At 37.0% G+C, this 26125-nt stretch overlaps 1 protein-coding gene across 8 annotated transcripts; it reads right to left on the bottom strand.

Annotated features, from left to right (window-relative positions):
* Positions 1-5260: 5260 nt before the first annotated feature.
* SLC35A5 (solute carrier family 35 member A5) lies at positions 5261-26001 on the bottom strand. 8 transcript variants are annotated; one of them, XR_004182051.1, is made up of 9 exons: positions 25726-25971; positions 24501-24649; positions 19786-19884; positions 18325-18455; positions 15332-15399; positions 8700-8860; positions 8080-8227; positions 6660-6728; positions 5261-5372 (listed from the first exon to the last, which is right to left on the bottom strand). XR_004182051.1 is itself a non-coding variant. In XM_031663012.1 (8 exons), exons 2-7 carry the CDS (start codon positions 24628-24630, stop codon positions 8109-8111), a joined length of 708 nt encoding a protein of 235 aa, XP_031518872.1. In that variant the 5' UTR covers positions 24631-24649; positions 25774-26001; the 3' UTR covers positions 5261-6728; positions 8080-8108. The 8 variants fall into 8 exon arrangements, 7 of the variants coding, with proteins under 7 accessions (XP_031518872.1, XP_021789743.2, XP_031518871.1 ...); XM_031663012.1 differs by having other exon boundaries at positions 5261-6728; positions 25774-26001; XM_021934051.2 differs by having other exon boundaries at positions 8080-8860.
* Positions 26002-26125: the final 124 nt, after the last annotated feature.

Genomic DNA, 26125 nt, shown 5'->3' with positions numbered 1-26125 from the left:
ACTTGGAAATTAACTTAACCATTGAGGTAAAAGACCCGCACAACAAAGGCTACAAAACATTTCTGAAAATTAAAGACATAAATAAACGAAAAGATGTATATAAATTGGAAGACAATTTTATTAAGCTGTCAATACTAAAATGATCTACAGATTTAACGCAATCCATATCAAAATCTTAATACTTTTTTTTTTTTTGCAGAAATAGAAAAACCCATCGCAAAATTCATATAGAATATCAAGGGACCCTGCATAGCCAAAACAATCTTGAAAATGAAGAATAAAGCCAAGGACTTATACTTCTAGATTTCAAAATTGACTACAAAGCCATAGTAATCAAGAGTATAGTACTGTCATAAAGACAGACATACAGACCAATGGAATAGAACAAAGATTCCAGAAATAAACCCTCACATATGTAGTCAAATGATTATTGACAAGGATAACAAGACCAATTAATTGGGGGAACAGACAGTCTTTTCAACAAACAGTGTTGAGAAAATTGGATGGCCACACGCCAAAGAATGAAGCTGGACCCTTACTTAACACCACATACAAAAATAAACTCACATAAACTCAAAATGTATCCCAGACCTAAGTATGAGAGCTAAAACTATAAAACTCAATAGAAAACACAGGGAAAAATTTTCACAACATTTGATTTGGCAATGACACCAAAGGCACAGGCAATAGAAGAAAAAATAGACAATTTGGACTTCATTAAAATTTTAAAATTGTGTACATCAAAACATATTATCAACAGAGTAAAAAGGCAAGACACAGAATTAGGAAAAATATTTGCAAATAATATATCTGATAGGGGATTAACATCAAGATATATAGAGAACTCCTAAAACTCAACAATGGCAACAAAACAAACAACCAGACTCAAAAGTGAGCAAAGGATTTAAATAGGCATTTCTCCAAAGAAGAGATACAAATGACCAACAAGCACATAAAAAGATGCTCAACATTACTAATTATTAGCACAAGGGAAATCAAATCTACATCATCATACCCATTACAATGGCCACTAAAACAGAAAACAACAAGTGTTAGTGAGTATATGAGGAACTTGGAACCCTTGTATACTGTTGGTGGGAATGGAAAATGGTAGAGGTTCTAAGGAAAACAGTACGCCAGATCCTCAAAAAATTAAAAATGTACCCTTTAATTTACAAAGAATTACCATATAATCCAGTAATTCCATATCCAGGGGTGTGTGTGTGTGTGTGTGCATGTGTGTATATATCAGCTATACCCACCAGCATTCCCACCAACAGTATACAAGGGTTCCAAGTTCCCCACATACTAACAATTGTTGTTTTCTGTTGTGTGTGTGTGTGTTTTTAGTGGCCATTGTAATGGGTATGATGTGATATCTCACTGTAGATTTGATTTGCCTTTCCCTAATAATTAGTGATGCTGATCATCTTTCCATGTGCTCGTTGGTCATTTGTATATCTTCTTTGGAGAACTGCCTATTCAAGTCCTTTTCCCACTTTTCATGTATATACACTCAAAAGAATTGAAAGCAAGGTCTCTAAGAGATTATTTGTATGCTTACGTTCATAGCATCATTATTCACAAAAGCTAAATTGCTGTAAGCAACCCAGGTGTCCACTGATGGATGAATGGATAAAGAAATGTGGCATATACATAAAATGAAATATTATTGTCTTAAAAAGCAAAGAAATTCTGACATACTACAACACTGATGAACCCTGAGGACATCATGCTATGTAAAATAAGCCAGTCACAAAAGGACAAATATTGTATGATTCCACTTATAAATGAGGTATTTAGAATAGTCAAAATCATAAAGACAGGAAGTGGGATGTTGGCTGCCATAGACTGAGGGGAGGGAGGAATGGGGAGTTATTGCTTAATGGGTATAGTTTCAGTTTTGCAACATGAAAAGGGTTCTGGAGGTAGATAGTGGTGATGGTTGCACACTATAAATATACAAATGTGCTTAACAACTACTGAATTGTACACTTAAAATGGTTAAGACAGGAAATTTTATGCTGTGCATTTTACCACAATAAAAATGGAAAAAATAAATAGAAATAGCTTGTTAGAACCTATACTTTTACAAAACAAGAGAAAAAACTTTCAGACACAAAATTAAGAATGAGAAAAACAGAACAACATCAATGGAAAATTCAAAGGATTATGAGAATAAATAATAAATTCCTATGCAAATAAATTCAAAAATCTGTATGAATGGCTTTTTTAAGCAAAACAAATGATCAAGAGTGAACCAAGAAGAGGAAAAGGAAGAGAGAGAATGTTGTGAGAGGGAAAAATAAAGTATCTCAAAAAAGTGCCAAGCCTAGGCAATTTTACTAGTGAGTTCCTTCAGAACTTCAGGGAACACATAAAGCTGATATTTTAAAAATCTTTCCAGGGCGCTAAGGCCAATGGGAGTTAGTAGCTTGACCCCCACCACATCCGTATGGGATTGTTAGGAACATGGGTTGATAAATCCCCAGCAGGATTAAATGCATGATTTGCAAAGTCAGCAAGTTTCAGTCATCTTGACAGCCACAGGGTGGTACTTGAAGCAACTAAAACAGCAAGTGAGGGCAGAAGTTCTGCAGGACTGTTGGGGGGTCTGTTACGATTCTATTTGAGCAAAATATCACCTTCTCATTACATTCATATTTGAAATAGACACTTATTGGTTGTAAAGCTTTGTATTTTAATTTGTAAATGTTTTGTTTTTCCTCTAAAAAGTATAAGCAGTTTATACTTTATTATATTATGTTTGTATGTATTTAAGTAACAGTAAAGTAGAAAAAAGTCCATGCTGACATTTATGAAATTTTTTTTTTCCTTTAAAGGGAAGTTTAAGAAACTCTGCTCTAGGTTTCAGAGAAAAAAATATTACACTTTATTGAGCTTGGCTTTCTCTGCCTCTTCTCCCCACAGGAAAGGCAGACATTCATGGGAAAAATCAGGAAATCAGGTAAAGGAAAAAGGCGCCAAGGAGGATATGGCCTATTTAATCAAGCCTATTGGGTCTACACAGAAAAGCAAAAAGATTCTCTGCAGATCTACCAAGTCTAGTCCAGCTTACAACTGACAAGACTTCCACATGAGACTTCAGAGGCAAAAAACGCCTCAGAGTTATAGAGTAATTCTGCCAAGTTATCCCCCCTCTATGTGGATCTTGAAAACTTACGGCAGCAAGATGCAGCTGGACAAGGATTTGAGATATTGAGTCTAAGCCATCTTTCTCTCTATAACCAACAGCCATGTTGCTGCTTTCCCTCAGGATTAGGCACATTCCTGGACAGTTCAGTCCTAGGACCAATGACAGAGTTAGACCAGGTCATTCACCGCAGGCCACACTTGTGGTACAACCAAAGGCTATGCAGAAACTATCAAGGGAACAGATTCAGTGCATTATGTGTAGGTCATAACTGTGCAGAAGAGAATCTAAAAATAGAAAGGAACTTTAGAAATCAGTCCAACTTCTATACTAATGAAGGAATATCTTCTAAAACATCCTGATGACACAATCTCTTCCTAAAAACTTCAGTGATAATTTATTACTATTCTCTACTACTCTTCAGGAAGGTTCCTTTAACTGTTGAAAAGTAACCTATTTTGGGAAAGTCCTCATTATAATAATAATCACTACCGTATAAATCTTACTGTAGTTTGGTTCTCCAGAGCAGAAAAAAAGTCTGCTTCTTTTTTCACATGACAATTGCTCCTCTCCAGGCTACACTATACTGATTTCAGGAGCATGTAGGATATGGTTTCTAGACCTCGGACCTTCTTAAAACAGTGGTGCCCACAAGACCTCCAGTGGATACACATCAGAACTTCGCATCTTAAAAAAAATTACTTTTATTTCAGATTGAGGGGGTACATGTACAGGTTTGTTACATTGCGTATATATGGTATATTGCATAATGGTGAAGTTTGGGCTTCTAGTGGACCCATCACCCAAACAGCGAACATTGTACCCAATAGGTATTTTGTCAACCCTCATGCCCTTCCCATCTCATATGGTTAGGCTTTGTGTCCCCATCAAAATCTCATCTTGAATTGTAATCCCCATAATCCCCAGGTGTTGAGGAAGGAACCAGGTGGAGGTAATTGAATCATGGGGACAGTTTCCCCCATGCTGTTCTCATGATAGTAAGTTCTCATGAGATCTGATGGTTTTATAAGCATCTGGCATTTCCCCTGTTGGCACTCACTCTCTCCTGCTGCCTTGTGAAGAAGATGCCTGCTTCTGTTTCGCCTTCGGCCATGCTTATGAGTTTCCTGAGGCCTCCTCCCCAGCCATGCAGAACTGTGAGTTATTTAAATCTCTTTTCTCTATAAATTACCCAGTCTCGGGTATTTCTTTATAGCAGCGTGAGAATGGACTAATGCACCACCCTTCTCACTTTGGAGTCCTGTGTCCATGTGTACCCACTGTTTAGCTCCTACTTACAAGTGAGAATATGTGGTATTTGATTTTCTTTTCTGAATTATTTCAGTTAGGATAATGGCTTCCAGCTGCATCCACGTTGTTGTAAAGCACATGGTTTCACTACTTTTTATGGCTGTAAAGTATTCCGTGGTGTATATGTACCACATTTTCTTATTCCAGGCACCACTGATGGACATTCAGGTTGAGTCCACGATTTTGTTACTGTGAATACTGCTGTGATAAACATACCAGTGGGATGTCTTTTTGATAAAACGATTTATTTTCCTTTGGGTAGATACCCAATACAGGGATTGCTGGGTCGAATAGAACTTAACATTTTTAGTTCCAGCACATGATCTTGTGCTCTCACTCTTTCTCTCCCTCTCTCAATAAGTGGCAAGTTAACGTAAGTAAACTTAACTGTGCAAAAAATGCTTTCCAAAGAGGAAGGTGAGGAACAAAAATAATTGTAAATAAGAAAATCAATCTGCATGCACTACTGAAATCTGCTATTTATGTATTCTGCATGTGATACTTTTGTAAAAATAATTTTGTAATTTTTGTTTTATAAGATAAAAATGTTTTGTATGCCACATTTCCTAAAAAGGTCCTGCTGTACCTCATTTCCCTTACCTTTAAAATAAATTGCTATAATAGATATAATCTTCCTATTTCACATAACTGATTAAAATGCCTTTGTTATTCTTAGAAGTTAAGATCTACTTAAAGAAAGTTTTAAAAGTTGTGTGGGTTTTTGTCTCACTCTATTTTTTAAGATTAAAAGTACTCCACATCACACCCTATATGACAGAGTGGCAACACAAGACATAGGTTTAACAACTATTTTAATACAGATTTCCACCAATTCTTGCCAGTCATATTATTGTGGATATCACAAATGAATTTATAACAGTATTACCTCATATTCATCTGCATGACACTTAGGAGAAAGGAGAGAAGAAATGTATAAGTTTCTGAGAATGACACCATAAATCTCATATTTACATTATGGTAGTCTGTAAACATACAGGCCTGCCAGTTAAAGCCCACTCTTCTATCATTACCCGGCTGCATGACCCTGAGCAAGTCACTTTTGTTTGCTCATTTTTAAAATAATCTATCACCTGACTTCTCTATCTATGAGAGTTAACTGGCTGCATGCAAAATACCATGAAAAATACCATGCACTTTTAAGTGTGAAGTAGCACTGTAAAGTGACTTATATATTACTGGTCTTTCTATTTTTAGAGTAATAATATTCATACATCAGTAAAAGTCAACATGTGTTTGCTAAGTGATCCTTTTGAAAGGATCCCTTTAAAAGCTCCAAGGCATCAGCTTTACTGACAAGCTGGTATGATTCTGAAGCCAGCGTCTCAACTCTTGGAAAGATATGCAATAGTCACAGCTTGAATTAGTAACCAATAAAATAAAATGCCCTCTTATTTTCCAAAATGTAATAATTCAAGAGTAATGACGTCAAGATTTTTCTCCTCAAACTGAGGCGAAAAATGCCCCACTATGGCTTGTTTAAATGACTTAAAATACAAGTGGTAACTATGGTGACTAGGGAACCAATGTTTAAAACATCAAAAGATTATTACAAAAATCAAATTTCCCATGAATTTCTAAAAATTAAAATTCTGAGATTTTGTGTCTGAGAAACCGCTTCTTCAGCAAAATATTTAGCACATACTACATCATCCCAAATCTATGGTATGGCCAGGTATTTAGGTCCTTCAACCAACATTTTTAGAAAGGGTCCCATTGCTCTTTACTCGCAAAATGCCTCAAAATTCAAGAGACAACCTAGATAATCAAAACGTTAAAAAAGGGAAGACTTTGGCATGTAAACTAGAACTAAATAATTGTGAATATCTGGCAAATTGATCGCTATGTGTATATATGAGCTATAGCTAACATGATTAGTACAAGTTTTTTGGAAACTTGAAGGCCAAGGAAAATAATCTGCAACTATATCTTGCTGATTTATCAAGTACTGAGATGTTACTGAATTCTTCATATTGTTACTCTTATCAGTTCTTTAGAATTTCTTAGCCTTTGGGTACTCTAAGCCTTGGATGGAACCATTTAGGGAGTAGCTAGATATATGCAAAGAATATTAGGATTTAGAAACATTTCTGGTTTATCAAAGTGAAAAGATAAATATTACAAATACTGAAAATGTGAAAATAAGGTTCAAAAGAGCTGCCAACTATGTGGGTACCAGTTAGAAAGTATCTTCATCTGACTCATCACTCTTGGGTTTGGTAAGTCTTTCTAGTTCTTCTCCATCCTAAAAGGAAACATGAAATCAGTAATTAGAACAAAACTGGAAAGGTAGCATTTTTAAAGATTACTAAGGGGAAACCTTACTAACAAGTCATTGGTCTTACCTTATTAAGCTATAGATATAACCTGGTCAAATTAAATAAAAAAGTTCTTGGAAAGTTAACTATATAAGTATGAGAGGATAAAAAAGTGAAGGGCACTCAGTACTCAAAATTTCAAAGCTAACATGAGCAAAGTGAGGAGCACCACCTGCTGGTCTTGCAGAAAAATGATTAAAGGTTAGAGAAATAGGCCTTCATAGGCCTTGTTATCTATATATATTTTCTTTTACTTAAAAATTAGAGCAAATGGCATTATCAGTTGTTGGAAAAGAATACAGGACTTCTGGATATACACTCTGGCTAAGAGCAGGGTATCTGAAACTCAAGATCCTAATTTTTTCATCTTTAGAATCTGTTGAATCACGACAGAGGCATTACACTCAGGGAAGCTCTGCCATGAATGTTATTAAGCAATAGATTATTTTTCCCAAAGAGTGAAATGTTCATTGTATAAAATATTTCATATTTTGTGTGTTCAAGAAAATTGTAAATCTAAAGCTAGATGTCTACTTCACTTATTTAAACATATTTAACTCCTTAATTGAATCTTCAAAGAGATCATCAATTTGCCAGTAAAATGATTGACAGAGCCTTCCAAAACAATTGCAAGCAACTGGGAGATATTCGGAATAATTGCATAAGCATTTTTCTAGAAAATATTTTCCTCCTACTTGCCTTGCAAGGATCCTTTTGAAAACTACCTTGCTAGTGAAATAAACAAACCCTTCCCTTCTGGCATACTGGCTTATGAATAACTACAGGGAGGATTGAGGAGCCAGGTTTTCTATTCAACAAGACTTACTAATATGAAAGACCAACTTCTCTCACAAATGAGCTTATTTTCCTAAGTATGGTGGAAAAGAAAGAGCAAGGGACTTGGAGTCAGGCATAGGTATACCAGTTCTTTCATTTATTATGTGTAAACCATTTTGCCTGTTTCTTCACTTGTAAAACTATGGAGACAAGATAAGACAACCTGTGAGGTACCTTCCAGGTGTATAATTCTATAGTACTCTATGAAATAACACATAAGGTCCTTGAGATTGACTTATACTTTTTCTCTACACCTGACAGCATTAATCATGAGCCCTTGCAAACATCAGGAGTCCAATGAATGTTTGTTGATTCAGTTTTAAAAGTCAGAGATCCAATACATTCTTTGATAAATCAGTACTGATTTTATTTTTTTCCTTGAATTAACTATGCTTTAAATTTGAGAAGAACAAGCAAAAAGGAGCACCCTCACAAACTTACCCCACTGGAACGCTCCCAAAGATTGCCACTTAGATCTCGGATCCTTTCTTGCCTAGGTGCGTATTCTGGACCTTGAGGCTTGCTGGCATTATAAATAAATATAGAGAGAAGGACAGATGGGGCTTCCAAGAGAAATTCCAGGGAGGGCCTGAAGTCAAAGATCAGGACAGACACTGTTGTGATAATGACAGTGGTAACCTGGGCCATCAAGACATGGAACATGTTATCCAGGAACTTCAGAATGAAAGCCACTGAAAGGCCCTGGAATGCAGTTACAAAAATAAGGGCTACTGAAAATGCATTGTGGCCATAAAAAAATCCACAGTTCTTAATCTGATCACGGTTACTCCTCTGAAGGCCCAGAGTCAGCCCATTAAACAGAATGCCAAAGAAATAGAGTTTGCTGTTCTGTATGAAGATGCTTTCAGAGAGCTGGTTCCCTTCCTTCAATATCTTTTCATTATAAATACTAGCCATTGAAGAAATAAAACACTGGACTATAATAAGAACATGGCCCATGCCAAGACGGATGTGACTGAAAACCATGGCTGTAGTGTTCCATTTAGCTTCAGGAAAAGTCCATTCCTTTGTTGTACAATTGTCTTTTCTGGGACACTCACTTCTGAAAAGAAGGCAGGAATTGGATGGGCTGAAGAAGGCATCGTGATGAAATCCACGTCCTGCCAAGTTGTGCTGTAAAGTTTTAGTCCCGGCAGTCAAGGCCACAATAGACAAAAATAAAATCAGGAGGGAAGCCCACTGGATCCAGTTTAGACGCCTCCTGTTCAAAGATGAAAAACAAGATTTTACTACTGTTTTCCCCCCATATCAACAGTTTCTACTGAAAACTCAGACACTTGAGTATTTGGTTGAATAAACTGGTCCCAGTTTTTGTTAGCATTTCCTACTATTCAAGTTCAGAGAAAACCTGTTGGTGCCTGTCTCTCCAATTTAATGTTTTAATTCATTTTTATAACACCTATCCCTTAAGGTTGCTCAAGTCATTTCCCCTCTGTGTAGGTCTTTTTAACCTACAAGTTTAACATGGCCTTCTTTCTACCTCTAGAGCTGATCTTGGACCTCTGGCACAATAACTTTTATCACACTATAAAGTTATAGCAGAGATTCTCAACCTGGTTTCCCAGAACCAGAAAGAATGTAGATGAGCTTCAGAAATCTTGTGCGTAGATGAATTTCTCCCTATGCAGGAGATCCTGCAAAGTTTTGTCAAATCTTTAAAGGTGTCCATAACCCAAAAAAGATTTAAAGAAGAAGGTTAGCTCTAGATTCATGGCCTAATCATAGAGCATTAAACAGCAAACTGATGGCTGACAAGGCAAAGAAAAATGTTATTTTGGGCAGTATTTCAGTTTACATAGTCCTAACAATCTTTTATTTATTTTCCTTAGCAACAAACTTGTGATATATAAAGGATATGTACTATTGTTATTCCATTTTGCTGATTCATTCTATTCAATAGATGTTTAATAAGCAGCTACTACGTGCCAGGCAAGCTGGGGAGATAAAGATGATTTATCTCCATATTCAAGGAATTTATGCTTTAATAGTGAGAAAACAATGAAACTAAATGATCTCAGTATGTGTGAAAAGTGATTAATGGGACAACCGGAGTATACTGAGGAACACTAGAATCTGTAAATAGGTATTGCTTCAAAGAAGAAATGACACTTGAGCTAAAAGATGAAAAACAAATTGAAGTTTATCATGTGAAAAAGGAGTTGGTGATATATCCAGGCAGAGGGAAGAGTCTATGCAAAGGCAACAAGAACGTACAATATTGACAAAGAAAAGAGAAATATCTCATTCTCATTGGCGTTGTCAGGAGGCCTCTTGGGGGAACAAAATCTTGATGTTTGAAGATCAGTTAGTTAGGCAAAGAAGGGGAACACCAAGAAAAAAAGAGGAACATAAAAAATGCAGAAGTGTAAAGCAATAGGTGGGAACCAGAAGTTATGAGAATCTGTATAACATTGGAGCATTTATTGAGCACCTACCATGCACTTAGGCATTCCTGCTCTAAGGGAGGAAAGAGTTAACCTAACAGATTTCCCTAAGGTCATGTACTTAAAGACTAAGGAAGGAATCGGATCCATGGTTTTATATGTCTTCCTTCTGCATCATCATACCTCCTAAGTATAATTCTAAGTTTCCAGGATGCACATATAGGAAGTTGTATGCATATAAAGCTTCATGCTCTGAAACTGCTAAATGCACAGACTAGCCTAGATAGCAGCACACCTGTGCACACTATTATATGCTTTCTCACACATAAGTAATTTTCAAATAGCCAGATCTAGAGCTTACTGATGGGGTTAGCGCAGTCTTATGTCATCAGGTGAGAAACTGTGAACTAATCACTTAAATTTCTGAAGGTGCAGCTGGTACACATTCAGTAGCAGAAAACAAATAGAATGACCACAGAGATAAAAAAATGGGTGTCCATTTTACAAAAAAATTCTAAAATTAATTATTGCAAATCACATACAAGTGAGGCAATGATGTAATCTACAGTTCCTTTAAAAGTTTTCTAGCAGCTACACACTTGTCACTAATACTGATATTAAGAAAAAAGAAATCCTTAAGCTAAACAACACCTTCTGTAAACAATTACTCATTCAAGGTAATGCTCTAAGGAATGTAAAATTTATTAAGGATTAAGCTAAAAATTAAAAATGGTAGATTTTTAGGAAAGAAAATAAAGCTTAACAAATTACCCTGTAAAGTCAGCTAACAATCTGAAATGACAACTGAGTCTGCATGACTGAATTCGTTCTTCAGTTTAACTGATACAAAACAGTGGAAGCTCACTCCACTCATCTCTCCACTGCCTCTGTAAAACATAGTAATGAATGCTCAGAGCTGAACGCCTGTGGCTAGGAGGCTACTCTTTTTGAGGGCCTCTGCTCCCAAGTGAATTGTTTGCTCACAGAATCTCTGTTCCTAAACATGTTTTTGCCAGGTGACCTCACTGTTGTCCCTACATAAAGATTACACAAATGATAAACTATGAGTAAAAGACAAGAAGCTGTTTATATGAAAACTAAGTTGAACACTTTGGGAAGATTAAGGGAAAGTAAATCATTCAGAAGCTAAAAAGCTGTTTTCTAATAACATACAGGTGAGCTAAGGAACTTCAATCAGTAACATACTCAAAGGAGGCGCTTTAGCTCAGCATTAGAAGAATGATGAATATATGTATATTGACATACTCTAAGTTAAAATAAATTGTTTATTTTCTATATATACTTACGTATATGATTCACAACTATAAGTTCTCCTAGCAACTAAGCAATAGGTTCAAATTGTGTCAGATAAAAGCACTTCTATATTTGGTAAACTAATGCAGGGTATGAAGACAATTAAATGGAAAGACTCACAAAATTGTTTTCTCTAGAAACTGTACAAAACACATTTCTTAGTAGCACAGAGAGAGTGACAAGGGGCAGATTTATAATGAGAAATCAAAGAGAAAATTTATCAAGTGAATGAATGATTCTGGAGAAATGCTTGTACTACCACTGAGTGGCACTTTTCTCTGTTCTTTGTACAGCAACTAAACTTTTCCTTTACTTCCTACACATCCACCATGTTTGAAAATGTATTTTTAAATAATTTTTTTCCATACCCTCTCTTTGAGGAAATCAGAGAAACTTATATACATTTTTTAGGTAAAAGTAAGTGCTGGTCTTGGTTATCTTTTGCCTCCAATCTCAATGTTTAGGTTGGTATCATTTCCCAAAGCTAAAGCAAACAAGATTATACAACTTTGCTTAGGTTACAAGCAAACCAGGGAAGCAGGCTACAAGGCATAATGCCTGCTACCAGTTTCTACCATGAAGCAGTGGCTCATATTTCAAAGAACAAATCCATACATTCACATTAAGTTTGAATCCTTGGAAAATAACATGCTAATAATCTAATATTGTCTTTTATGAGAATGCCTTTAGGTATTTTATTCTTTTTAGAAAAGACAATAGGACATTTAGATAATATTTTTCTTTTTCCCACTTTCAAATTCCTCCAAGTAATCCTTGCAGTAGTTACCAGACTTACTTTTGCCTGCTTTTGTAGCTTTATATTCTTTTTAAGAATTTTTTAAATTGTTTTTTTGTTTTTTTCTTTAAAAAAAATTTTTTTTAATTATTTTATTTTATTTTGTAGCCTTGTATTCTTTACCTGTATGGGAAAGGTATTTGATAGGTCTGCTACAATCAAGTATGACAACAGATTTAATATTATAAATGAAAAGTGGCAAACAAAGAATATGTGATAGAACTATTAAGCTGCTACTCCTAGGTCAAAACTTAATCACAAAGGGCAAAAAGACCATCAAATGATTCACAAAGAGTAAATTAAATAGGGAAAACCAATGCAAACCACCAACTCCAAAAAGATCAAAATAGAACAAAGTTAAGTTGACTTCAAAATGTAATAAAAGCATATACGTCAATGAGATATTTTTCAGCTTTAAAAAACAGAAGGAAATCCTGTCACATGCTACATGGATGAACCATGAAGACAATATGCTAAGCTAAGTGAAATAAGCCAGTCACAAAAAGACAAATACTGTATGATTCTATTCATATGAGGAATCTAAAGTAGTCAAATTCATAGAAACAGAGAGTGAAATGGTAGTTATTAGGGGTTAGGGTGAGGCAGGGAAAGGAGAGTTGTTTAATGGACTTAGAGTTTCAAATTCGTAAGGTGAAAAAGTTCAACATCTACTTCACAACAACATGAATATACTTAACACTACTAAACTGTACGCTTAAAAATTGTTAAGATGGGCCAGATGTGGTGGCTCATGCCTGTAATCCCAACACTTCCGGAGGCTGAGGCAGGTGGATCACAAGGTCAGAAGATTGAGACCATCTTGGCCAACATGGTGAAACCCCGTCTCTACTATAATACAAAAAATTAGCTATGCGTGGTAGCATGTGCCTGTAATACCAGCTACTTGGGAGAGTGAGGCAGGGGAATCACTTGAACTCGGGTGGTGGAGGTTGCAGTGAGCTGGTATCGCGCCACTGTGCTCCAGCCCGGCAACAGAGCAAGATTCTGTGCCCACCCCCCCAAAAAAATTAAGATGGCAAAAATTTTTTTTTCTTTTTATACCACAATTAGAAAAAAGAGTTAAAAAATGTAATAAGGCCAGGAGCAGTGGCTCGCACCTGTAATCCCAGCACTTTGGGAGGCCAAGGTGGGTGGATCACCTGAGGTTAGGAGTTTGAGACCAGCCTGGCCAAAATGGTGAAACTCTGTCTCTACTAAAAATACAAAAATTAGCTGGCCGTGGTGGTGTGCGCCTGTAGTCGCAGCTGCTTGGGAGGCTGAGGCACAAGAATTGCTTGAACACGGGAAGAGGAGGTTGCAATGAGCCAAGATGGTGGCACTGCACTCCAGCCCGGGTGACAGAGTGAGACTCTGTCTCAAAAAATTAAAAAAAGTAATAAAACACTTAAAAGACATTCTCATAAAAGACAACATTAGATTATTAGCATGCTGCTTTCCAAGGATTCAAAACAGAGAGATGTCAACAACAAAGCAAATATATGTCTAAGAATCAATATTATTCCTCTGAAAATAAGAATGTAGAAACGTTTTTGAACTTTAACTCATACCAGAGTTAGTTATTATTAAAATTAGCAAAATGTAATCAATATTATAATTAGTATTAAAAGCAAATATTTAAAATTTAATTTAGATTTAAACTTAGACTGAACTTTCTTAAAACAAATAGTTAAATGCTTAAAAAGTTAACAAGGAATACTTACTATAGGATAGAACTAGAGCTACTGGCCAATTTCAAGTCAGGCAATACATACTTTTAGTCTTTAGTAAATTCAGTTTTAAACTGATGTAATTTTGATATAATATTTTTATATTATACAACTTCAGTATAATACCATCTGTACTCATTAAAAGTAAACGACAAACACTTTGAAAACACATGTTTTTGAGACCTGTACTCCCTTATTAAATAGTGATCCTTTTATCATCTTGGAATATGGAAATGGTCTTGGAACCATTCTATTTATCTTCACAGAAGTGCATCTCTCATCTATCACAGGAATCAATATACAAATATTATTGCTTGTATACATTTTCTCAAAAGTCAACTTTTTATACTACAAAGTGAGATTCAAATTGATTTCAAAGACTTCAAAATGTTTTTGGAATATCATTTTTAACTTGCTAAAGAATTATTTTCACAATTCACAAATAAACTGAAAAACAGATATGTAGAACAAACTTCGATGAACGCTAACATTTAAACTGGGCTAAATGTAATGTTCATTTTTTCCTTATCTCTCACATTAGCTATCAAATTAAATGTTTCCTCAGGGTAAAAGAAAATTTATCAGGAATCTTATATAATTTATATAATAAATATATCACGGACTCAACAAATTAAATCTTTGTACCAAGCCAGTCACCCTTTCATATACTCAAATTATGAAAGAACATACTATCAGCACACTGAGAATCAATAAATCAAAAAGATAATGTAAAATTACAAAAAACGCAACAAATTTAATAAGAAATTAATTTTATTTAATCATTATCATTAAGTAGAAATTAAACTGAAGTATGCAGATCCTGTATCATCTTCCTGCCTTAGGACACTCTGCCTTTTGCTTTGAAGAGAGCTCAATTTACTTAAAAATGTACTATTCAACGGTCTTCTTGGAGATAGTAAAAATTGGTGATAACATTTTTAAAAGTTTAAAAACCTATCCTTCTTAATGGTAATTTTGACTAGATTTTTCACACAAACCCTGTGCTAATTAGTGCATAAATCACGTCCTCATCTCAAATAGTTTAATAGAAAACTGGCCATTATCTATCATCTCCAAACTCCAAATTACAAATATATTAACAATCTTAGGAATCATTTGCTTCCCTATTAGTGCAGAAAGATTTTGCACAAAAAGCTCATTAATTCTTTGTTGAAAATCTGGCACTAAATATGAAAATGCTAATTATAACACAGTTAATTATCTTATTTTAAGATGCTCAAGACATTTTCATTCATCTGATCACAGAGGATTTAGATGGACTAGCACTGGAGTTGCTTTCTACATGGCTTAAACATGCCCAATACACAAAGCCAATTAGGAACAAAATCCTGGCTTCGGGATTCTGAGGGCTCAGTGTTCTGGGTGTATCATTTGAAATTGGGCTGTGTTATTTTAAAGTATGATATATGTTTTCACAGCAGGTTACTTACTTCAGCACTATCCTGAATAGAAGAGCTGTTGTTATAATGCTAAAATTTGAGAAGATAACAGCCATGGCCTAGAAAGAAAGAGAAGATAGAGTTACAATCCAAACAAAGTACTGACCTCAGAAATGTCCTAGCTTGGCAGTTCACCTGACAACAAAAGTTTTTTGGTCAAAAAACAGAGGGGTTATTAAGGTAGCAATTTCACCTGAGGATTAAATTCCAGTTTTGTCGCTTGTTAAATTTATGTAGATGTGATCAAATTATTGTCCAGGCATTGCCTGTGAAAATAATCTTTATATACAGATCTGAAATTACTTGTAAATTCCAAAGGTTTAGGTCTAGAAATGACAGTTACTATGCTTATGAAGCCTACTTTTCAAAGTTCTCAAAGTGCCTTATGGATTTTTAACACTGTTTCTATGGTCACATAGAAGGCAGGTACTGTTTGGCCCATTAATATAGTAAGAAAATTGAAGTATAGATTTTTTTAAGCATCTTTACCATTCTAAGAATTGTTATGTATCGATTTTCCTGGTTGAACTGCAGTAACTCAATACCAAACTCATACTTGACAGTCCTGGGCACTGATTCAAGTTGTTCTGAACACTTAGAAATGTATCAGCCAGATTTTAAAACCATTTGTTTTTACGAATTCAGTCCTATTTCACACATGAGAGTATTAATCTGAACATGTATACATTATGCTCAGAAAGCATGAAATTCCATCATTGCTGCCCATAATCAGATGTGACAACAGTAATAATTTTTTAATGCAAATCTTAGGATGTACTTCACCCTGCCTTCCTGCTTGCTATCACTTTAAGGTGATTAAACCCCAAAAGATATTAATAGTCATATATACCCACTAATTAAAATAAACATGGCTAATATGCAGCTAAATTAAACATAAGAGTAAACTCAATTAAAAATGGCAACAACTCCAAGAATATAACATTGTTGTTTTTCTACTGAATTCTTATGGGAACCACCATTTTAAGGTTTTCTCAGCGTACTTCTCTGTAGAAAAATGCCTGTGAACCCATAGTTAGGAGATGAGTAAGAGGAGAAGAGGAAAGTGGCTGCGAAGTGTGGAAATAGTGGCCTTGATCAATCACAGTAAGGGCAACGCAAAAGTGCCTAACCATGCAGCCTGACTGGCTTGATGAATTCTGAAAATTCTGAAAACTCTTTCCATGCAAGAGGATAAAATAAATAAAACATCAGAGCTCTTTGCCCCAAACATTCCAGGCATCTCTATTTAATTCCTTCAATAGGCTCAGGCACAGCAATACACAGAGTATGCAAGTGTTTTATTCTGTAAGATATATGGTTGTACAAAATCAGGAAGGAAGAGCAAAGCAATAAGCTGGAAGAAAAATAAGGAAGTTGCCATTTTGCTTTGGTACTGGGGGACACAGAGAAGAGACACAAGTTTAGAGCAAATCTGTGATAAAATACAATAAAATTTATTTATTGAATTTGCATGATTATGTTGTTGGGGATGGCAATTCTCTAAGAATTTAGGAGAGAATAGATTTAGATGGACTGGACACTTACTAGCAACACGCATTACAGAGTCGAAGAAAACTTCAGGTCATCAACTGGCCCAGTTCGCTGCCTTTGAACTAGTATATTATTATTATTATTATTATTATTTGTTTTATAGAGGAGGCAATTGAAACTGTAAGCAGTTGGGCCTGCCTAGTTACGCAGCTTCCAAATTGTGGAAAGTCAAACACCTGTTTTCTACTAAAATTCTTGATAGGGTTTGGCTGTGTCCCACCCAAATCTCACCTTGAATTGTAATCCCCACAGGTCAAGGGCCGGGCCTGGTGGAGATAATTGAATCATGGCAGCAGTTTCCCCTATACTGTTCTCGTGGTAGTGAATAAGTCTCATGAGTTCTGATGGTTTTATAAATGGGAGTTCCCCAGCACAAGCTCTCCTGCCTGCTGCCATGTAAGACATGACTTTGCTCTTCTTTTGTGTTCCGCTATGATTGTGAGGTCTCCCCAGCCTTCTGGAGTCTATTAAACTGTGAGTCTATTAAACCTCTTTCCTTTATAAATTACCCAGTCTTGGGTGTATGTATTTATTAGCAGTGTGAGAACAGGCTAATACAGTTCTGTATTGAGCCCTCCTTTTCACCCCACTCTAAAACTGATTTGCTTATATTTAAGAAATTTCACAGAGAAGACTGGTAGCAATCGAAATCCTATTTATAATCAAATGCCTAAATTTACTTTTTAAAGAAATTTAAAACACATTTTGGCAATAAAGGCAATAGCAATCTTCATTTTATAAAATATTATGGGGAAATATCCATGTGACCTATTGTGACCCAAACTGAGTAATAGGTGAAAGCAGAAAACTAAACTCCAGTTCGGATTACTAATGGCTTTCTAAACTGACATAAAGGATGCCAAGAAAGATGAGAAGTATTTCCAGCATTATCAATTATAGATGGCATTTCTAGTTGGGAAGACATGATCCCTACCCTCGAAGAACTTGTTGGTTAAATGATAGGACTAACAGAAAAGAAAACCATACAAATAAAATTCATACAAACTACACTAAAACAGGTGTAAGAAAGGTACATTGAGTGTGTAAGTTTCTGAGTTAATCAGGGAAGTTCTCTTTGATGAGGTCCTGGATGCTGAGATTAATATTAGAGGTTAGTGGCCACAGGCCGTCTCAGAAAATAGGTATACTAATTAGGGTTACATAAAAAGAGGTGGCTTCGGATTCCTTGGCCTAGGGAGAAACTCCCCCATGGTAGTCAGCCCAGTTTAATACAGTAATCTTGACCATTCAGGAGAATCTGGAATGCGTATTGATAATTCAGTACTCAGATAATTCTGGGGAAATCTCAGGAAGGCCAGTGAGGGCAATGAGGAACTAACAATGCCAACAAAAATGATTAAAAAAAAAAATTAATTCTGGGATTTATTTCTCCGTATCTTTTCAATGATAGTTTCTTTGTCATATTTACTTACTGGTTGAAGATAGGACAGGACATAGAAGACAATCAAGTTATCCAGGAAATAAAGAAAGGCAGGAATGGACCACTTCATGAAATTGGAGAATTCCTTCCAGGAAGCATATTTCAAATTTGTACTTTGATGATCTTAGAAAGAAATACAGTGTAAATAAATGACCTTGATGAGAATGCCCACGTTTTTAGAGAAATTCCACTGCACTTGATTACTGATACAATTATTTAAAGGGAGCTTCCTAAACGTGCCTCCATAAGAGAATATTAGCTAAAAGTAATCAAAGACAATAGGGAATTTCATTACTGTCTCTCTTCAACCCACCAGTTTCATCACTGACAACCAGCAACAACCTTAGGACTACTGGTTATCCTAATTCCCATTAATTTGAGATAACAGAAGTATTACTTAAGGCAACTCAGGATATATATGTGGCTTCACTTACTGCTGTAAGAGCATAAGGCCAAGAGGGAGATCAACAAGTGAGAATAAGTTAAAACAAACAAACAAACAAAAAAAAAACAAAAAAAAACAAGCCTTCATACTGGAATTTTTGCCCCCCAGGGCAAATCAGGAAAGGGGGATACTAAATCGAAATTGATATATATGGAACTAGAGAAAGTTAACTTTTAGTAATCCTAGTCAGTTATTATTCCATCTCTAGGTTTCTAAAAACTTAGGCACTGTAGCAGAGAACGTAAAACAAAAAGAAAACAAAGGCAGTTTAAGGCCCTGCAAATCATGAGTTTTATGACATTAAGAAAAGTAGTCACTAACTAGAAACTGCAAAGTTTGAAACCCTGGGGTATGAAAAGAGATCTTGCTGGGCAAACACTTTAATGCTGTAAAGTTTATGTTTACCTCGTGTGAAGGTAGATAAAAGAGGCAGAGGGAGCGGAGGTGCAATAATTGGGGAACTAAGGTGAAGAATTAATATACATTAAAGAGCATATACATTCCATGAAGACTATATACTTTACATTTGAGAAATGAATTAGTATCCCTATGTGATAGCTCAGAAAACTGGAGCTCAGAGAAAATAATCTGCCCCAGAACAGTCTCTGATGCCACTGCACTATTCTACCTTCCCTGTAGGAAATGGGAACTATTTTGAAATATGATACATCTCAAGTTAGACAGCACATGATTTAGAAAATCTTTAATTTGAATAAAAACTAACTTACTGCAACAACTATCACAGAACAAGTAACAAGATAGAGTAATAGGAAGGGCATTAGGAAACGTAAGTTGGTGTCCCAGCTCCTCCCCTTCCTATGCAGCTCTGCATAACACTTTCTCTTTGAGCTTGTTTCTCTACCTCTAAAACAAACTTATGTTTGTATCTTAGCTTCCTCATATAAAATTTAATGGACTAAGCTAAATGATATAAAATGTTCCTTTCAGTTCTAACATTTTTTGGTCTTGTGATTTTTAACAAGTATATAGCACCATTTCAAGACTTACCTTTCTTTATAACACAGACTGACACAAGCACACAGAAAACTAGCTTCACCAGTTCTGAGCACACATTCACAGAAGTTGGAAGATAATCATACTTGTTTTCTGAAATGTAACAGAAATGTTTTTTAACTATACATTTTATTCTATATATGTTTATATACAGTATAACTTATAATTGTTTAAAAACTTAAAAGCTGGATTTACTACTGGCTATATTAAGTTTCTTCCAGTTAGCTTTGCTCCTTTGGATTTTTTAATCAATTCACCTAATGTATTGGCTATCCCTATCCCATTTGGCTTTTTATTATCCTTGAATTTGTTAAACATGCCTCTCATGTCTTCATCCAAGTTGCTAATAAATATGTTGAAGAGGCTAGGACTAAGGGCAAAGAATGCTCTGTGGCATGGCATTAGAGACTGCCTACTAAATTGACCATCAGTCAACACCGACTTCTCAGTTATAAACTGACCTGCTGAATTATTACTCAGCTCATAATTTTTCTTGTGATTTGTTTGCCTTGCTAAAATTGAGGTACATTCTGTCTATGACATTCCCTTAAGAGTCTTCCGATCTGTTTTATATCATCGTACACACGGAAAACATTAATATTTGTCTGGCACTCTGGGATAAATGGAAGAAGGAAACTATCTGAGGCAAGAGGCAACTAGCCTAGGGCTCTGCTAGTTAGGGCCGAGAGGAAATACTTGGACACATCCAAACCCACTAATGAGTTGGAAAGCTACGTCCTAAATTGCAAATCAATAGAATTAGGAGGTGAGGTTTGGTTGGTATGACTTCATCTCAACTTTTACCCATCTCTTCTAAATGCTTACAAACAACTTGCTTTACAATTTTGCCAAGGATAAACATAAACTTTATTGGGTACTATTTTCAGGAATGCATTTTCCCCACTTTTGAAAATATTTGCTTGCTTCTCTCAGTCACATTAAACCAAAATTGGCCAAGTGTAGGGGGAAAAAAACCAAGTGGACACTGTCTATTCAGAACACTTTCTTCCTCTCTTCTGTGGTTTCCCTTGACCTTCTCAAACTAATCAGAATCAATTCTTCATTCATCTCTGTTCTTATAGCACTACCTCTAAACCTCTATGGCACTACTTGTCACATTGGAAGTGTGCGGAATGAAATGGAATGGAAGATCCTTACAAGAAATGGACCATGTTTGTCACCCTCATATACCTGGCACTTAGTAGGCACTTAATAAATGTTCACCTGAATTTAAATATCTGCCTGTTCAACTTACCCCATCATTCAAAGCACAGTCAAAACATCTCCTTTTTTTCAGTTAAATGCTAGACTTAACTCACACTGTTATCCTCCAATGATACTTCTCATGATCCATCATGATACACATAAGCCAACATGTGCACATAAGAAGGAGGGACTTTGGATTATAACTTTCAAACCCTTGTCACTGTTCTTTAGCTTGTTCTTGCTTTTCAGTGGTTTTCTTGCAGTTCTTTCATGGCCAATCCCAGACCATATGACAACATGGTATGTGACTTCCCTCCACACATCTCCTGCCCACATTAACATACCTTTCTACATGGCATTCATCCTCACTGGTTTCCCTTCAGCCCCAGAGGAAAGGGCCAAGGCCTGGCTATTCATCTAATCTCCCCTTTAAAACTTTCCCTTCAGGCCGGGTATGGTGGCTCATGCCTGTAATCCCAGCACTTTGGGAGGCCAAGGTGGGTGGCTCACTTGAGGTCAGCAGTTTTGAGACCAGCCTGGCCAACATGGTGAAACCACATCTCTACTAAAAATACAAAAAAAATAGCTGAGCATGGCGGCACATGCCTGTAATCTCAGCTACTTGGGAGGCTGAGGCAAGAGAATGCTTGAACTCGGGAGGTGGAGGTTGCAGTGAGCCGAGATCACGCCAGTGCACTCCAGACAGAGCGAGACTCCATCTCAAAACAAAACAAACAAATCTTCTCTTCTCCTCAGATACTTGGCTCCATTTCCTTTGGCTTCAGTGTATCCTTTTTTTTTTTTTTTTTTGAGATGGAGTCTTGCTCTGTTGCCCAGGCTGGAGTGCGATGGCCTGATCTCAGCTGACTTCAAGCTCCGCCTCCCAGGTTCACGCCATTCTCCTGCCTCAGCCCGGCTAATTTTTTGTATTTTTAGTAGAGACGGGGTTTCACTGTGCTAGCTAGGATGGTCTTGATCTCCTGACCTCATGATCCACATGCCTTGGCCTCCCAAAGTGCTGGGATTATAGGCGTGAGCCACCACGCCCAGCCTAGTGTATCTTTATCTTCCTCTCTACTAACTGGTTTACTGCCCTTGGCCTATGAACAAGCTCAAAACTCTCCCATCTGAAAAACAAAATATAAAATACTACACCCTCTAGCTACCATACCTTCTCCATCTCTCCCTGAAACAGTATCAACATTCTTTATGTGCCCTTTACTCACTTTCCATTCAGGTCTCACCTCCAAGTAATCTGATTTCTGAAACTAACTCCTCTCTGAGATTATCAAACATCTTCTCATTCTTAATTCTAAAGGGTATCCTTGAATCTTTAGCTTATCATGATGTCGCAATTCTTTCTCAGTCTTCAAACTCTTTCTTGCCTTTCTATGAGTCATGTGCATTTAGTTACCCCATCTTGCTAACGATTTCTCCTTAATGCTTTTGAGTGTCCTCATGCCACTTAAATGCTGGCATTCCTCGGAATTTGGCCCTCTTTATTTTCTCATTCCCTCTCTCTGTTCCTTAAGTTTTAAATATCAATTTAACATTAATGTCCCCAAATCTATATTCTAGAACGTTTAACTTATTGCCCACTATAAAAATCCAAATGAAAACCTACCTCTTATTAATATAATTGGCATTTCTTTCATGTGCATGATATGCCAGATACTGCAGAAAACTGCAGTAAGGACATAGCTCCTGACCTGTTCAACTACAATCTTTTCAAACTCTGCCCAACCTACTCTTCCTCCTAATAGTCTCCATCTCAGCTGAGAACATCATCAATCCACTCAGCATTCAAACCAGAAACCCTGGAGCTATACAATGTTCTCTCTTTTAATTTTCATATTTAACACATTCTCCAAATCCTGTCTTTTCTATGTTCTGAATACTCCTTATCTATCTTACTACTTCCAAAACAATGTTAGTCTTCATCACCTATGGCTTTAATTTGCAATAACCCCTTAACTGGCTATTGAGCTTCCTGTCTTTTCCACTGCCATCCAGTTACCACAATAGGCCCTCATTTTACCTTCCTATTTATAATCCTTCAAGTATCCTTTATCCCTCAGACTGGCCTAGAGACTAACGTCCTAGCTCCTTACCATGGAATATGAAGTCCTTAATAATCTGAGACTTACCAAACTCTCTCCAGCCAACCACTCCTTCTCTCTCTTCTGAGTCCTTATATTTCTTTTTTTCTTTTTTTTTTTTTGAGACAGTTTTGCTCTGTTGCCCAGGCTGGAGTGCAGTGGCATGATCTCGGCTCACTGCAACCTCTGCCTCCCGGGTTCATTCTCCTGCTTGTCTCCCGAGTAGCTGGGATTATAGGCATATGCCAACACACCCAGCTAATTTTTTGTATTTCTAGTAGAGATGGGGTTTCACCATGTTGGCCAACCTGGTCTCAAATTCCTGACCTCAAGTGATCTGCCCGCCTTGGCCTCCCAAAGTGCTGGGATGACAGGCATGAGCCACTGCACCTGGCTGCTAGTCCTTAAACTTTTTGCTTGGTAATTTCAAACTACATATCCTGCTTTTTATGCCTCTGTTCCCTTTTACAGGCTGTTGCCTCTGTTTTGAATACTCTTGTTCACCTTGACTTCTAGTGGATCAACTGTCCCCTAATCAGAGAATTGTTCTCTGATCCATTTGAACTCCACATCGTCCCCTACCAAACAGAATATATAGCTTTATCCTCTAGATAATCTCTGCATCTTCAGGATATATCAATTATTGCAGTTATTATAATGGATTTTCATGATGTGTTTACATTTATGTCTCTCCTAATAAACTAAGTCTTGAGGACAAGGTCTATAACTTATGCACGTTGAACCTGCTGCTAATACTTAGACTAGTGCCTGGCAGATAAATGTTAACTGCAGTAGAGACTTAGGTACACATCTGACTCTCCAAGTAGACCATTAAAGGTCATGTCATGATTGTATGTATCCTCACCTCAATAACTAGTAAGAAGTACTCAATACAGTTTTGTGGAATTAAAGTGTTTGCTTAAATCCTTACATAAAAAAAAAATTTCTTAAATACATACTTATCAGAGCTTATAATTTATACTGTTGACACAGTATCATTGCCCAATATAATGCTGACACTTTACCATTGATACAGTAATTACAATAGTAAGTACCTCACAAATGCCAAGTGACCAAACAAATATATCCTTCTACTTCAAAATAAGGTGCAATTACACATTTTGCTATAGGTCCAGAAACACCTGCTGATTGAAGCAATAGTCAAATGTTATGACTGGTTCTTCACTAAAGGGTTTGATTTTTGTATTTGACTCACATTTCATCCAGTATCAAACATTTTTTCTTGTTGAGGAATGCAAGGTTAAATAATCAATTTCAAATATGCTTTATCACTCACATGAAGCAAAAGGCATTATTATCTCCATGTTATATATAAGAAAACCAAAGATGAGAGAGATGTGATTAGATGGACGTGCTCCATACATATACCCAGTCTTAACTTACCTTCATTGGCAGAATACTTCACCAGTAAGATGCGACTTGAGCTTAAAGCAATGAATATGGCACCTAGCAGGAACGTATACATTGTCGACAAGGAGCATATTATAGGATGACTACAGCACTGTTTTTCCATTCCACTGTTTTTTAATTGCCTTAAAGAGAAAAACACTTTCTTGAACAACCCTGTTGGCAGACCCTAAACGCAAATACCATCGATGGTGAGAACAGAAAAGGAATTTTTAAAAAATGTTTGGCTATGACTATATCAACACCAAGAAAGCTGAGGCGTACAGAAGAAACTATGAGAAAAGGAAAGTGAAAATCTGGTAAGAGGAGTACTCTAGAGACAGAAAAGGTAGAACCAGATTAGACGTGCTGACAAAGATAGCAGACGAGCAAATGACACTTTGCAACAGCAGAAAAGAATTCTTCAAAGCAATTTTAGCTTTTATTTTTAAATTTTATTTATGTATTTTGAGACAGAGTCTCGCTCTGTCGCCAAGGCTAGATAGACTGCAACGGCACGGTCGTGGCTCACTGCAACCTCCACCTACAGGGACTCAAGGCGATTCTCCTGCGTCAGCCTCCAGAGTAGCTGGGACTACAGGCGCCCGCCACCACGCCCGGCTCATTTTTGTCTTTTTAGTAGAGACGGGGTTTCACTATGTTGGCCAGGCTGGTCTCGAACTCCTGCCCTCGTGATCCGCCCGCCTCTGCCTCCCAAAGTGCTGGATTACAGGCGTGAGCCACCGCGCCCGGTCTAGCTTTTACTTTTATTAGTAAATAATTTTGCTGTAAGACGAGACTTTCAGAATTGTATTTTCCTCCTCCTTTCCCTCTAAGGAAAAAGCTTATTAGGACAGACTTCATTACAATAACGACCAAAATGGAAATATCTGAAACACTGCTGTAAAGTTTTACTGAACTAGTGTTTGAAATGGAGGAGATCGTAGGAATCAATGAGTCTAAGGCCCTCTTTTAATAGGTTGAGGACACTAAACCCCAGGTTGGGTAAGTAACTTGCCCAAAGCCTCCCAGCGTACCATAGGAATAGCGCACAGAGCCTGCGGGGAGGGGGGATAAATGCCAATACTGACAGCCCAAGTGGGCGCACGCGTACAGGAGACCAATAAGACGCCTCCCCAACAGGAGGCAGCCAGGTTTCCTTTCACAGTCAGGGAATACCCCTCTAGTCACACATGCGCAGTAGGGCTCTTGTCTGGCTCACCTTCCCCTCAGACGCACGCGCAATTCCTTGCCCGCGGGGCGCGGTTACCTCCCTCAGAAGAGCTTTCAGTAGAAGAACGCACATCCTAGAGTTGAGACAGTAACTGCCCGGCCCTGTAGCAGCAGCAGTAGCCTTTAGGGTCCATACGTGGAGAAGCTATAGTAGATATAGGCGAAAGAGCCTCTGCCTCTAAGCCGGCAATTGCGGAACAAAAACACAATTACGTCGGGACTGTGAAAAAGCGCACCCAACACCCATTGCGCAGCCGCGTTCAGTGTTAGGCTTCCGGAAGGAGGGGAGAAGCCGCTTATCCCGCCCCAACCCGGCCTTTCTCACGTCACGTGCCGGGAGAGTCAGTGTCACGTGAGGCCCAGGTGGCGGCGCAGCTACGGCAAGAGAG

This window comes from Papio anubis, chromosome 2 (assembly GCF_008728515.1).
Source record: "Papio anubis isolate 15944 chromosome 2, Panubis1.0, whole genome shotgun sequence".
NCBI classification, from domain to species: Eukaryota; Metazoa; Chordata; class Mammalia; order Primates; family Cercopithecidae; genus Papio; species Papio anubis.
This window is presented reverse-complemented; position numbering and strand designations above follow the sequence as displayed.

Excerpts from the sequence above, each read along its gene's own strand:
- SLC35A5 (XM_031663010.1), bottom strand. The coding sequence starts at position 24,630 with ATGGAAAAACAGTGCTGTAGTCATCCTATAATATGCTCCTTGTCGACA. Across the intron at positions 18,456-19,785 it reads AGTCTGTGTTATAAAGAAAG|ATCATCAAAGTACAAATTTG; the intron begins GTAAGTCTTGAA and ends TTTCTTTCTAAG. Across the intron at positions 15,400-18,324 it reads TCCTGTCCTATCTTCAACCA|GCCATGGCTGTTATCTTCTC; the intron begins GTAAGTAAATAT and ends CTTTCTTTCTAG.